The 14890-nt window shown below is 43.6% G+C and overlaps 1 protein-coding gene across 1 annotated transcript in view; it reads right to left on the bottom strand.

The window, feature by feature from the left end:
- Positions 1-374: 374 nt before the first annotated feature.
- Positions 375-14890, bottom strand: part of WNT9A (Wnt family member 9A) — a 155386-nt gene continuing 140870 nt past the window's right edge. Inside the window, exon 4 of the mRNA XM_077490601.1 lies at positions 375-2905. Within this exon, the coding sequence (XP_077346727.1) occupies positions 2432-2905 (474 nt within the window). The 3' untranslated portion in view covers positions 375-2431. The remainder of the gene's footprint in view (positions 2906-14890) is intronic.

The following is a 14890-nucleotide window of genomic DNA, read 5'->3' on the forward strand; positions in this document are numbered from 1 at the left end:
CAGAACTTCACCCAATTCACTAAACTTAAAAAGGGAAATTCCCTTGTATAAACAGTCTGTTAGCCTTTCGTTAATCACCCCTTTGTGTCAGTTGGGCAAGGACTGATCAACATTTGCATAGCTGGCACATTTGATTAATGGTACCATAGTCTTTTTTTAGTGGTTTCTCAGTATAATACAGTATCTATACCTTTACTCCATTGCTTCGAGGAATACATATATTGGATGAAGTCCTTACTGCATATATATCGTTCTTTGCATTAAGCTGAAAGTGACAGCTTGCCTTTAGCCAAAATCTCAGTTAAGATTATAAAAGGAGAATGGGGGGTAGTATTCCAATAGAGGTCCTTATGGCTAGACTGTGGGCTAAAGAACATTAGCAGTTTTAATCTCACGCTACCAATTTAACCTCTCCAAGCAATTTAACCTCTCAGTTACAACTAGGGTTGAGCAAATTTTACCAATGAGCTGCTAGCATAAACTTTTCGAAATATTTGTAGAATTTACCTTTTTTTTTACCCCCAATTTTTACCCAAATTCCTTTTCCCTCTACTTTATTTGAAGGGCCAAATCTAAAAATGATACTTTCGATTGATATAACAGATGGTAAATACACATATGGGATAGGTAGGTGATTAGGAGATTAAAATACAAGAATACAAATAAATGCCCTCATAAAGGGCAATTTTTTGACATTTTAGGTAGAGTAATGAATTATAAGCCCGGTAAGGATGTTTTTGCCATCTTTGTCCCATTGAGTAGATTTAATTTGACCTCCCTGCCCTTTAAGCACAGAAGGAAGCAAGAAAATCTCCGACGTGAAGGATATCCCCTCTTAGCCATCATTCGAACAAGCGTCCAAATTGATAGATTTCTCCTCTTTCCAATTCGGGTCTAAATTTTAGATCATTGACAATTGTCACCAGGTCAAACAGGTAGAGAAAGCAATTACAAGACTGGTCAGGATTTTTTTTTGCCATCTTTGTCCTATTGAGGGGATTTTACCTCAACTTCCTGTCCTGTAGGCATAGCAGGGAGATATTGCCAAAGTGAAGGATATCACCATTTAGGTGTCATTGGAACAAGCATCCCAATTTAAATATTTCCCCTCTTTCAGTTTGGGTCAAAACTTTAGACCATTGACAATGGTCAGCAGGACAACGTCGAAAAGGCCCTTTGGACAACGTCAAAAAGGCCCTTTGGACAACGTCAAAAAGGCCCTTTGGACAACGTCAAAAAGGCCCTTTGGACAACGTCAAAAAGGCCCTTTGGACAACGTCAAAAAGGCCCTTTGGACAACGTCAAAAAGGCCCTTTGGACAACGTCAAAAAGGCCCTTTGGACAACGTCAAAAAGGCCCTTTGGACAACGTCAAAAAGGCCCTTTGGACAACGTCAAAAAGGCCCTTTGGATTCCTTAAAAACTCAATCCTGTGAATGGAGGCATGGGCGCCTAGATGATCAGAGACCTGAACCTGAGAGACCCCTTTACCAGCTACGTCACAAGTCTGAGAATGGCAAGTTTGTTGACTGGCCATGATCAGGGCACCACTGTCCTACCTAGGACTCGTTTTAAAATGCTGAGCAATCCATTTGTCAGTGACTTTGTTCGAGGATTATTAAAACTGCTCACGTAGTTTAGTCCCTGAAGAACTTTAACATGAACCTCCACATGGTTTTTTTTTTTGTTTTTTGGTTTTTTAATTCAGGAAAACTATATATATTTATACAAAAGGAAAAATACATTTTTTTCTAGTGGTTTTTCTTTAAGACAGTGATAGTGCTAAAAAGGCATCTGGATTTGGTTGACTTTGTACCCTAAAGAGTACATTGATCTTACATCTGTGATGGTGCAACATCAATTCATAAAATAGGATTATAAAATAGCATTTGTATGAGACCAAAGTTGTTTGGTTTTGTACATTAAAAAAAAAAAATAAAAAAAAATACCAAGGTGTCACAGCAGGAACCATCAACAGTGGCATACTGGCTGCACATTTTTTTTTTTTTAAACCATTTAAAACTGGAAATTAGAATGATTCCCTTCTCATCCAGTTACTCCATTTTCTTTTTTCATCTGTCCTAATGCATGCTACTCTTGCCTCTAGTCACCGGTCCAGGAGTATCTTGTTAGACTCATCATAATGATGCTCAGAGGCAGGCGAGAACATAAAGGACCAAGAGATGACCATGTGGAAAAATGACTTGGAATGTCCACTATTTAAATAGGAACTAATGGATAATTGTCAAAAAAAAAATAAAAATCCTCCTCGGCCCCATGAAATTCAGATCATGAAAAACACAGTTGGGCGAGTACACCCGAAAAAGTGCTAACAAAAATCAGGTCTCCATCCAATTTTGCCAACCAAACCCTGTTTGTATTCAAATCCTATGATGGTTTCCTTAATCTGTTCATGAACAAAGGAGAGCAGGTTAGTCTTTACACGTGTACACCTCCTCTCTCTGTGTGCACTGTTTACATTCCACATAGCAGCACCAGCGGACCTGACACTGGCAAGGCCTCGTCACCACCTTGCTCTGAGTATTATGTCCCCGACCGCAACAAATGCTCTCACAGTTTTTGTCTTTGTAACACCTCCTCCCCGCTGTGCCAGGAGAAAACCTGCTCATCCGGCAGAAGCTCGGAGAGTCATCAATGTAGATAAGGTCTGTAGTCCTTGGAATTTGGTCACTGTGACCAGAAACTGACTTTTTAGGTGGAGAAATGTCCCCTTCACCAGTCGCTTCATTGGTGGTGCTTCCTACTTTGAGAGAAGTTTCGTATTTTTGCTTGAGCTGCTTTCCAATTTCGTGAAAAGGTGAAAGTTGTCTCCAGCAGGTGCGGACTGTACATGATCCGGAAACCCCGTGGCATTTGCAAGTGGTCTTCACTCCGGCTTTAATCACCTGGAAAGATTTTAATAAAAATTGATTAGGTCACAAATTTAAATGAAAACAAAAACAAAAAACCTTCTGCTGGGTATTTTCACCCACCCTTTGTACTGTAGTTTTAAAAAATTCTCAAGAAAGGATTGGCCATCAGATTATATTGACCCCAAACCATTATAAAAAAAAAAAAAAAAAAAATCCAGATTGAAAGAAGAAGTCTGATTTTGCTGGGGAAAATATCCAGGTCATTTAAAACCATTGCAATGGAGCCATTCATTACATATTCTGAAGAAACCAAAGTAAACTTGTTGAAAGTAAATAACCTACCAGCTATAATCACATGATTATTCTCTGTTTAAGAAATTTACTGGCATTCCTCTAGATCAATGGTTCCCAAACTGCAACCATTTGCTTGCCTTTATGCTGCCTTTAGAGTATGTTTCCTCCCACCGATGTCAAGGCCCAGGGGCACCGTTCCTCCCACCGATGCCAAGGCCCGGGGGCACCGTTCCTCCCACCGATGCCAAGGCCCGGGGGCACCGTTCCTCCCACCGATGCCAAGGCCCGGGGGCACCGTTCCTCCCACCGATGCCAAGGCCCGGGGGCACCGTTCCTCCCACCGATGCCAAGGCCCGGGGGCACCGTTCCTCCCACCGATGCCAAGGCCCGGGGGCACCGTTCCTCCCACCGATGCCAAGGCCCGGGGGCACCGTTCCTCCCACCGATGCCAAGGCCCGGGGGCACCATTCCTCCCACCGATGCCAAGGCCCGGGGGCACCATTCCTCCCACCGATGCCACCGTTCCTCCCACCGATGCCAAGGCCCGGGGGTACCGTTCCTCCCACCGATGCCAAGGCATAGGGGCACTAATCCTTCCACTGATACCAAGGTGTGTGTGCACTATTCCTTACTGATGCCAACATGAGGAACCATAACTTCCGCTGACACCAAAATTGGGGCACTATTCCTTTTCACTGATGCCAACAATAGGGCATAATTCTTCCTACTGACACCAGCAATGGAGCACTATATCTCCATATGATAAAACAATTGGGCACGATCCTTCCCACTAATACCAATGATGGATGACCATTTCCACAATTACCAATGACAGGGCACAATTCCTCCTCCTCCTGACCACATGTGCTAATCTTTACTCCCACTGACCACCAAGCCTGAGACATTGTCCAATCCCTCTGAAGCTGGGACATTTTCTACTCCCACTGACCACAGGGGCCCCTCTAAAGTTGGAAGGACAGTGAACTTTGTTTAGAAGGTTTGGAGACCCCCGCTATAGATTTGCGGTACTTTTATCAATTTACAAAGATGAAAGGTTGAGTGCAGCAAACCCATATCCACAAAGTAATTTTACCATAAATGCAAGGTAAACGGAACCAGCGTTTTAATCACATTTTCTAAAATTTGCAGAAAGAAAATGCAAAGTATTTTTGTTTTGTTTTTATCATGGCATAGTGGTTTTTATTTGTTTATTCTTTTGAATTGGGGATGGGGGAATTATAACTCGAAAGTTTATATTTAGGTCCCCACTTGAGATTTTTCCTTGTACAATTAATCCCTGGAATTCATTGCAACGGTGTCTCTCATGCATTCTAAAAGAGGGATTAACACTAGAGAGACGGCGTAGAAGCCTCCAATGAGTTAAAGTTTTGAGTAGAGCTCTAAAATGATCCTTGCAGCAGCCATGTAAGTATTACCAGTATACGGTTGCTATTAATACCAGGGCTGTACAGAAAGTAATGCAGAAGCTTGCATACTTTTATTAACTTGCAAAGGTTGTTCATTTACCAAGTTTCACATGTTGGTACAGTAACGTCCTCTATAGTAACTCTTCATTTTCATTGCAGGTAAAGCATGAATTCCAAGCAGAAGCAACTTTCCGTCATTGAGTTCTTGACAAAGGAGGGGTGCAGCAGTGGAGGCTTGTGTTCAATTCTCTTGGGGTGGCGGCCTGTGCCCCCCAGCCAACCACCCTCCACCCCCGATGCTCGTTTGATCGATGCCCCTCCCCAATCAGCGCTTCGCTCGTCAAGCTCCCCGCCAGCCCTGCACTTACACCATCCAGGTCGCGGCTTCCACGGCTTCTCCCCCTGAATCTCCTCCCGAGTCCCGGCGCTTGCTTCTCCTCCTGGCCAATCAGGACCCGCTTCCTGATTGGCCAGGAGGAGAAACAGGGAGGCATTACCGAATATTAATTTGCTAATGTCACACAACTGGTCGGGTTTGGGGTGTAGTGCTCCGCACCCCCAGCCCACCCTTTTTGAAGCCAATTAGAATCTCTGGTTTTGCTTTAAAAAAACAACCATTGAAATCCATGCGTCCGGCGCTCTGCATGTAGTTTAGGGGCCAGGTGCATGGATTAGGGGTGCAGCGCACATAAGCCCCTTATGAGCGGTTGCCACTGGGGTGCAGGCTGTGTAACATACACAGAAGGCAACAGAATGTTTAGAGAGATGACCAATGGCAAGAGTCACCAATGGCAAGAGTCACCAATGGCAAGAGTCACCAACGGCAAGAGTCACCAACGGCAAGAGTCACCAACGGCAAGAGTCACCAACGGCAAGAGTCACCAACGGCAAGAGTCATCAACGGCAAGACATCTCTAAATATTCTGTAGCCTTACGTGAACGCAAGACAGCCAGCACCCCTCTTTTAGGAACTCAAATGGCTTCTCTCACATTAGATCGCTGTAGGATTAATCAACTATCGCACTTTCTTAGCTCGTTGCCCAAATTGGTCCTTTTTGCTCGAACACTCCACTCCTTTGAGGAACCTTGCTTGGGTGAGGGACCGATCTGGAGGTCAATATCGACGTCTTATGAATCTTACGAATCTCTGCTAGATCTCCATGCCATTGAAAACCCCCCATTCTTAGCAAAAATGGGAGAGAGATTTGCAAGTCACCATCACTGAACCTCATGCAGAAATCCTCTCTATATAGTAAATACCAGGGAACCATGTATAAAAAAGTGACATGCTGGTATAGAACCCCATCAGTTCTGGCTAAGCTTATTCCCTCAACAAACTGACCACTGTTGGTGCTGTGGCCTACACACAAGCACTCATACTTTTTTTTTTCTGGGACTGCCCTGCGCACTTTTTGGCAATCAGAGCTCAAGCTCATACATTCATTCACAGATATTTCCCTACAAGATAACTCAGCCACAGTCCTACTTAACCATACCCCTTTATCAAGGAAACACTATCATAAATACCTTCTCAAACATCTCCTTAATGCTGCGCGGGCATGCATTCCACCCCTATGTAAGCAACAGTTCCTGCCGACGGTGCACCAATGGCTTGCAGGAGTGAGGGACATTGAGCAAATGGAAGCTCTGACCTCTGCTCTACGGGATAAATCAGAGGAACACAAGTCCAAATGGTTTTATTTGAACTTTTTCAGCTTCTCTGATGAATTCCTCCAATACACATGATTATTTCCACTGCTGCTTAGTGCTGTTGATCTTGGCTCCCTGGGGGGGGAGGGGGGGGTGACACCCACATCCCCCACCCCAATCCTCAAACCCAGTTCATCCATCACTCCCTTCCCCCCTTTTTAATTTTTGTTCCCCGTCTTCTCCTCCTCCCCCTTCTCATTCTATATCTGTTTCTTCTCCAATTCTTTTATAAAAAATTTTTTTTTTATAAATTTCTAAAAAAAAAAAAAAAAAATTAGTCTGCGGAAATTCTTCAGTAGACACGTGCACTGCCGAAATGTATTTTATTTTTTGGGTCATTTGTTATGACCGCAATTCCTAAATTCGAAAACATAACTAATAATAACCAACTATTCAATTATAGGTATTGGAATTTCCTTTTTAAATTTAGCCGATACTGAATGTAACAAAAACAAATTTATCCGAAGTTACAAATTATATGAAATGATGAATGCTGCATATCTAAACAAATGGAATGAAACAAATTATTAACGTTATTTATTATTATTATTTGTTATGTTTCATTTATTTAGATGCGGCATTCATTATTTCGGATAATTTGTAACTTTGGATACATTTGTTTTTGTTACATTCAGTATCAGCTAAATTTAAAAAGGAAATTCCAATACCTATAATTGAATAGTTAGTTATTATTAGTTATGTTTTCGAATTTAGGAATTGCGGTCATAACAAATTACCCAAAAAATAAAATAAAATTCGGCAGTGCACATGTCTACTGAAGAATTTCCGCAGGCTAAGCTTTTTTTTTTTTTTTTTTTTAGAAATTTATAAAAAATAATTTTATAAAAGAATTGGAGAAGAAACAGATATAGAATGAGAAGGAGGAGGAGGAAAAGACGGGGAAAAAATTAAAAAGGGGGGAAGGGAGTGATGGATGAACTGGGTTTGAGGATTGGGGTGGGGGATGTGGGTGTCACCCCCCCCCCCCCCCCAGGGAGCCAAGATCGACACCCACATCCCCCACCCCAATCCTCAAACCCAGTTCATCCATCACTCCCTTCCCCCCTTTTTAATTTTTTTCCCCGTCTTTTCCTCCTCCCCCTTCTCATTCTATATCTGTTTCTTCTCCAATTCTTTTATAAATTTTTTTTTTTTTATAAATTTCAAAAAAAAAAAAAAAAGCTTAGTCTGCGGAAATTCTTCAGTAGACATGTGCACTGCCGAATTTTATTTTATTTTTTGGGTCATTTGTTATGACCGCAATTCCTAAATTCGAAAACATAACTAATAATAACTATTCAATTATAGGTATTGGAATTTCCTTTTTAAATTTAGCTGATACTGAATGTAACAAAAACAAATTTATCCAAAGTTACAAATTATCCGAAATAATGAATGCCTTATCTAAATAAATGAAACATAATAAATAATAATAATAAATAACGTTATTAAATTTGTTTCATTCCATTTGTTTAGATGCGGCATTCATCATTTCATATAATTTGTAACTTTGGATAAATTTGTTTTTGTTACATTCAGTATCAGCTAAATTTAAAAAGGAAATTCCAATACCTATAATTGAAAAGTTAGTTATTATTAGTTATGTTTTCGAATTTAGGAATTGCGGTCATAACAAATGACCCTAAAAAAAAAAAAAATATTTCGGCAGTGCACATGTCTACTGAAGAATTTCCGCAGACTAAGCTTTTCGTTTACCTGCTTCTTCATTCATGGAAGAAGTCATTTATCAGAGCCTGTTGACTTTAGACACAAGACAAAACTAGCCTCATTAATTAAAGATAATGGTTATTCGCTGAAGTCATTGCTTGTAATGGAATTGTCAACTATTATCTTGACGATTATTCATCTTATTCCAAGTAAAGGAGGTGGCGACAGGTAGGAAGAGTACTTAAAGTGGACCTACACTCCAATGTTACAGATGATGGAAACACCGGATGACAGCCAGATTGCTAAAGCACTGTGTAGCAATTGACTTTCATTCCCCCCTCCTCAGTCCCGCTATTGCAACCTTCCTGTCTTCATGCCGGTGTCTTGTCAAATAGGGTCCTCCATCAGATGCTGTCCTCTGCGTACTGCGCATGCGCAGTACACAGGAGCACAGATTCCGAAAATTGCCGAGGACGAACGGCGCCTGCGCCGTGAGTCCAGGTTCTATCGCCACTATCCAAGTGGACATAGAGTTAGAATAAAAAAGAGCCGAGCGCAGCGAGGCCGAGCCCGAAGCGTGGCGAGCGAAGCTCGCCCGCGAGGGGCCCTCTAAAATTCTAAACCCTATGTCCGCTTGGATAGTGGGGCTACCTCCTCCACTCACGGCGCAGGCGCTGTTCAGCTTCGGAGATTTTCCGAAGCATCGTCTGCTCCGTACTGCGCATGCGCAGTACGGAGCGGACACATATGGATGGCCGGACTCTATTAGGCAGAACACCGGCAACAGCTGCATGACATTTCTCAGGAGGAAGGACGCTCCTTGATGGTGACAGTGGACCATGCGCCTGTCTAATGTGCGTTAAAAAAAGGCCACATTTAGTCTACATTGGAAGATTATCGACAGGGTGACAATGCAGCTTGCTTAATATTTTAAGCAAGCTGGTGTATTAAAAATGTAAAAAACAAACATTTATACTTATGAGATCTTCTTTAACCTCCCTGGCGGTATTGATTAGTTCCGATTTTAGGTGCTGAAAGCTGTACAATTATTTTGCATGAAAATTTGGCGTTTTATATTGTAGTCCTGCAATTCTTAGGAATAACTCTCTTAAATCTGTTCAAACCAGAGTCTAGCAGACATCCCGGGTATGATAAAGTTTATAATATAATAAATGATAGTAAAAATTATTCAATAATGTAATCAAATCCAAAAACACTGCGACAATTATGCAAATGAGCAAATTTCAGTCATTAGATGACGAATTTCCCCACAAATCGCTATCGCTCAATTCTGCAAGTGATTATAATTTATTATCACTGTTTTCTAGTTGGTCTAAAATTACTTTTGACATAAAAGGGACAGTTTTTGGTTGCTATGGACAATCTCCAAATTCCAGGCAGAAAAAAAAAAAAAAAAAACTGTATTTATAATATAAAAGTGCATGCAGGGCACTGGACAGACCACTAGGGACAAAGGGGGTGTGTAATTTTTTTTTACACAGTACTGTAATCTGTAAGATTACAGTACTGTGTGTGTTTTGTGTGTTTTTACTTTTTAGAATTTGGCGTCGTTCTCCGCTCCCGTGCGCCGTAACATCGCAGGGAACGGAGCTCGGCGGCATTCGGGCACTGTGTGAATCGAGCGGAGGACAGCTCGATCAGCTGTGAACCGAACCTGGGGGCGTTCGACTCATCCCTATTAATGACAAGGGCATCTTCCAAACGGCCCAGGACCTGTGATTGTGGGGGTCTGCAGGAATGTATGCGCGTGTGCGGGATTGGTCTTATCAGAACTTGTGACCATCGCTAGCAATGGGGCAAGTGCCAGCACCTACTGACAACAGGATGCTCATATAGAAACAGGGGGTTGACCAGGCATTCGTCCAAATGCCCAAACAGCTGTTGGCCCATCCATACCAAAAGGGAGGAGGCGGCCCAATCAGGCAGGTAGTGTGAGACCTTGCGATTTCCAATGTGGCCCTGGTAAGATAAGCAACCCCAAAGCTCTCAACTGTCCCCGATTTGGAGCAATGTCCCTCATTTTGGTCTGATCTATATAGAGGTATATAAAATGCACTTTTTATCTATCAAAAAGTGTTTTCCGGCACTAAACCTTTCATCTGATTTCTAAATTGCTGCATTTGTAAATTCCAAAAAAACAATATAAAGGACAAATAGTGGTAAAAAAAGCACTTGTGGGTTTAACCAATCTTGTTTTTTTGTACAATTTTCCTTTAATGGGGCGTGGCAGGGGGTGTGTCCTAATGCCTGCATACATTTGCTGATAGGTGTCCCTCATTTCCCATCTCAAAAAGTTGGGAGGAATGCAACCCCCAAACCAACTCAGTTAGCATGAACCCTTAGGGTCCTTTCACACGGGCCGGATCAGTGATGATCCGCCCCATTGATATCCGCTTGCACAGCAGGGGATCGCCGGAGCGATCTCCGCTGAGCAGGGAGAGGACAGGTCCATCTCTGCACACTGCGCAGGGACGGACCTGTCACAGCGCCGCTCTCCCCTATGGGAGATTGGGTAACGACGGACCGCAGTGTCCATAGTCACCGATCCGATGATGGATGGAAAAATAGCTTTTTCCTCCGTCACACTTTTTCGGATCGGAGCGGGCCGGATGTCAGTGGACTTGTCACCGCTGACATTCGACACTCCATAGACCTCTATGGAGCATCCATTCAGGTCCACCTGAAAAACTGACAGGCGGACCTGAACGGAACGTCCGTGTGAAGGGGGCCTTATGCCGCGTACACACGACCGGTTTTCTCACGTCGGAATAAACTCTGAAGGTTTTTTTGACGGAATTCCTCTGAAACTGTCTTGCGTACACACGATCACACCAAAGTCCGATCGGCAAGAACGCGGTGACGTACGAGGGGACTAGAAAAATGAAGTTCAATAGTCAGTAGCCAATAGCTTCTGTCTCAGAGCTTGCTTCTAGGTCCCTCAGAATTTTTTTTCTCAAAGTCAGATGAGGCATACATACGATCGGAATATACAATGAAAAGCTTGCGTCTGACTTTTTCTGTCGGACATTCCGCTCGAGTGTACGCGGCATTAGGTTATCTTCGCTGGGAGCAGGGGGAATAGTTCTACGGCAAGCTGCAACAGTGCAGACATGTAGATGCTAAAGCAGGGCCGTTTTTAAGGCAGGGCAAAAGGGGCAGCAGCCCTGGGCCCTGTCATTGTTGTGGGGCCCAAAGCAGTTGCTTCATACTTGCCAACTATCATAGTTTAAATTCTCTTGCCCCTTGAGGTTTTAGTCCCGTGCTGTGTCCCAATATCTCAGTGTGAAGTGCTGCTACTAATGCTGCCCAGCTTTGGTCTATTGTTGTGTACAGATGACTCACCTGCAGACCCGGTGTTTACATGTAAATTACCGGCATTCAAAAGTAAATAGCGGCGGTCGGTGGCATTGATATGCATCTCATGCCCCGCTGAGGTCATATCCATAGTAATCTCTAGCAGTCAAACAAGCAGAAATCATGTGCTGTAACCTCTAGCAACTAATCAGTGAGCTGTAATGTGTTCTGTAACCTCTAGCAACCAGTCAGTGAGCGTTAATGATACACTGTAACCTCTGGCAACCAATCGCAATAGCTGCCTGATCTGATTCAGTAAACTGATTTTGAGTCCAGCTGCCATTTATTGTATGTCTCAGAGCAGGTGGAGAGTGAAACTGCATGGGGGGGCCCCCCCAAGAAAAGTTTTGCCCAGGGCCCAATCAATATTAAAGTGGTATTAAAGTTAAATATAAAATGATCAATGTAACGCCAACAAGGGTGAACAGTGCAGGGCGCTGCCGTCTATCCATATTCAATGGGCACATCATGAGTTAACTGTCATTTTCCTTGTTCTAGCTCTGAAAATCATTTGTGTTTCGAATTTCTCTGCAGAAATATAATGAGCGGAGGCCCCTCTCTCACCCTCCCTCCTCCCCGCACTCCATGAGCAGAAACATGAACGGCCATCCCTGGGAACACTGGGCCTGCCCGTACAGTTCAATAAGGGGAGAGACAATACAGGCCAGGCACGGTAGAATGCCATGATCTGCCTGGTAACTGCATCTCCCTGTAAGGTGCCCCTCACATCGGTGGGACATGCTTGACCAAACACACCTCAGCGAAGGTCGGCCCTTGGGGGATTAAGAAATTTTAGCAAACCCTAGTGCATTCTACTTGGAAAGTCCTGCCTAATGATACTTTGCTGGGGAACATGGGACACATTTAATTAAAACATCCCGTACTCGAGCCGAGCGCAACCTGTGCGAGCGCACTTAACTGCATCATTACTGGAGGGGAACCTTAAAAGCAGCTCTGAGGACAACATCCAATCTATCCACTTCTAGAGATTATGTCTGAGATTAGGATCTGCTACAAGTACTGAAAGCAAGATAACCCTTTCAAAAAAGGTATTAAGAACACAATTTAAACTTTTCCTGTTTCGTGAATTTCCTGGATGGAGAATGTGGAAAAAAGGGAAACATTGTGAGCAAAGTCAAAAGGTGGCTTTAACATGCTTATTAAGTGGCATTCGTTATACTTAGTAAGCAACTTGTTATTTACCAAGTCTATTAATTCCTCCCCATTTTATATAATTTGTATCTCCTTGCAATATGGTATACTCCTAGTTCATAATAATTTTCTGAAACCTCTTTACCCCCATCATTCACAACCCCCACACACCACCCAGCACTCCCACCACACTTTCCATTCCCACCATCATCCCAGCACAAGTTCCACCCCTTCCAGCACTCTCACCACACCTTCCAGCTAAGTGCCCCCACCACCACACTTAACCATCCTCCTCAGTGCCACCCCCAACCCCACTACACCGCCTTCCAACTCCTCAAGCACCCCACAAATTCTGTCCCCTCCAGTGCAACTTCCATCTCCTCCAGCACACCCCAACTTTCATCTGCTCCAGCACACCTTCCATCTCCTCCAGCACACCCCAACTTTCATCTGCTCCAGCACACCTTCCATCTCCTCCAGCACACAACTGCTTCCATCCCCTCCAGCACCCACCAACTTCTGCCCCCTCCACCACACCTTCCATCTCCTCGAGCACCCACCAAATTCTGCCCCCTCCACCACACCTTCCATCTCCTCAAGCACCCACCAACTTCTGCCCCCTCCACCACACCTTCCATCTCCTCAAGCACCCACCAACTTCTGCCCCCTCCACCCCACCTTCCGTCTCCTCAAGCAACCAACTTCTGCCCCATCCACCACACCTTCAATCTCCTCAAGCACCCACCAACTTCTGCCCCCTCCACCACACCTTTCATCTCCTCAAGCACCCACCAACTTCTGCCCCATCCACCACACCTTCAATCTCCTCAAGCACCCCCCAATTTCTGTCCCCTCCACCTCACCTTCCATCTCCAGCACCCCGCAACTTCTATCACCTCCAGCACACTCCAAATTCCATCCCCTCCATCCCATTCCAGCACCCCCCTCCCAACTTCCATCACCTTAAATGCCCCAACCCCACACTTTCCATTCTCTTCAGTGCCACCACCACAGTTTCCATCTCCTCCAGTGCACCAACCTGCCATCTCCTCCATTACACTTGCCATCTCTAAGTGCCCCCACCATACATTTCATCTTCTAGTGACCCTAAAAACCTTACACCCCCCCCCCCCCCCACACACACAGACCACACCTTAAACCCCATATAGTGCCTCCCAACATACAGAATATTTTCATTTTCTGAAGACTCTTAAATCCCATCTCTCTGCCACATCTCATATCACCCATCCAGCTCTATTTTATACCTACTGCTTTATCCTACCCATATCTACCCATCTCAATGTGTATCTAAAACCAATCTTTTTATTAAAAGCAAGGAATAAATGAAAAAAAAGAAAATTGCCACCAACAGGAATATAGAGCGAGAGGTCACTGGAACAAGCGTTCCCATTGGAAAATTTAAGGAGGACTTCCCTCACTTCGTATTACAACTAAAAGGGCAAGAATAGAAATCTACTCACGGGGCATAGGGGTTTATTTACTAAAGGCAAAAAGACTGTGCGAAATGCAGTTGCTCCAGAGCATAGTAAATGAGTTAAAGCTTTACTTTGCAAAGAATACCCAATAACGTACAAAAAACAAAACAAAAAAAAACCACATATTTGCTTGCACTTAATTGGATGATAGAAGTCAGCAGAGCATCTGCTCATTTACAAAAACCATTGGCGCAACTGCTCTTGCAACGTGCATAGACTCTTGAATTGTTGTAAACTTTCCCAAAAAGATGGAAAAAAACCCCCAAAAACTTTTGGTACTTATATCGGTCTACTTATCCATATTTTCAATATAGAGCGACCATTTTCAACCAGGGTTCCTTCAAAGGTTGCTAGGGGTTCCCTGAGCTGTGGCCGATTGACCTCCTATCTTAAGGTGTCTGCATAGTTCTGGGGTCATTGCCACTTGGCAGAGCCAGTTGCATGAAGCCAACAATCTTTTAAGCCATCAGTAGGGATTGCATTTTGACCACCATAAGGGGGCTGCCTCATTCCACATGACCACAACTGTAAAAGAAAAAAAAAGGGGCATTTTTTTTCACTGACCACCAATGAATTGGTTTTAGTAAGGGTTCCTCGGGACTAGAAAATGATTTCAAGGATTCCTTTGGGGTAAAAAAGGTTGAAAAAGACTGATATAGAGATTGCTATAATCATTTGATTTCTTAACACAAGAAAAGGGTTGGAGAGGAGCTGAGCCCTTGTCATAAATGAAGAGGCGAGCGAGGAGGGGGCCGCTTTGTGTCTCTGCCAGAAACGGGACTTTGCTTTCTCAGAATAAACAGCTGAATAATAGAGAGGAAATTGTGTTTTTAATAAGAGCTCCATTCAGATCCCAGACATCTCAAAAGAAGAAGCTCTCGGTTTAATCACTCCGG

Source organism: Lithobates pipiens, unplaced genomic scaffold, assembly GCF_037356315.1.
Source record: "Lithobates pipiens isolate NorthernLeopardFrog02 unplaced genomic scaffold, aLitPip1_a1.2 Scaffold_19, whole genome shotgun sequence".
NCBI lineage: Eukaryota > Metazoa > Chordata > Amphibia > Anura > Ranidae > Lithobates > Lithobates pipiens.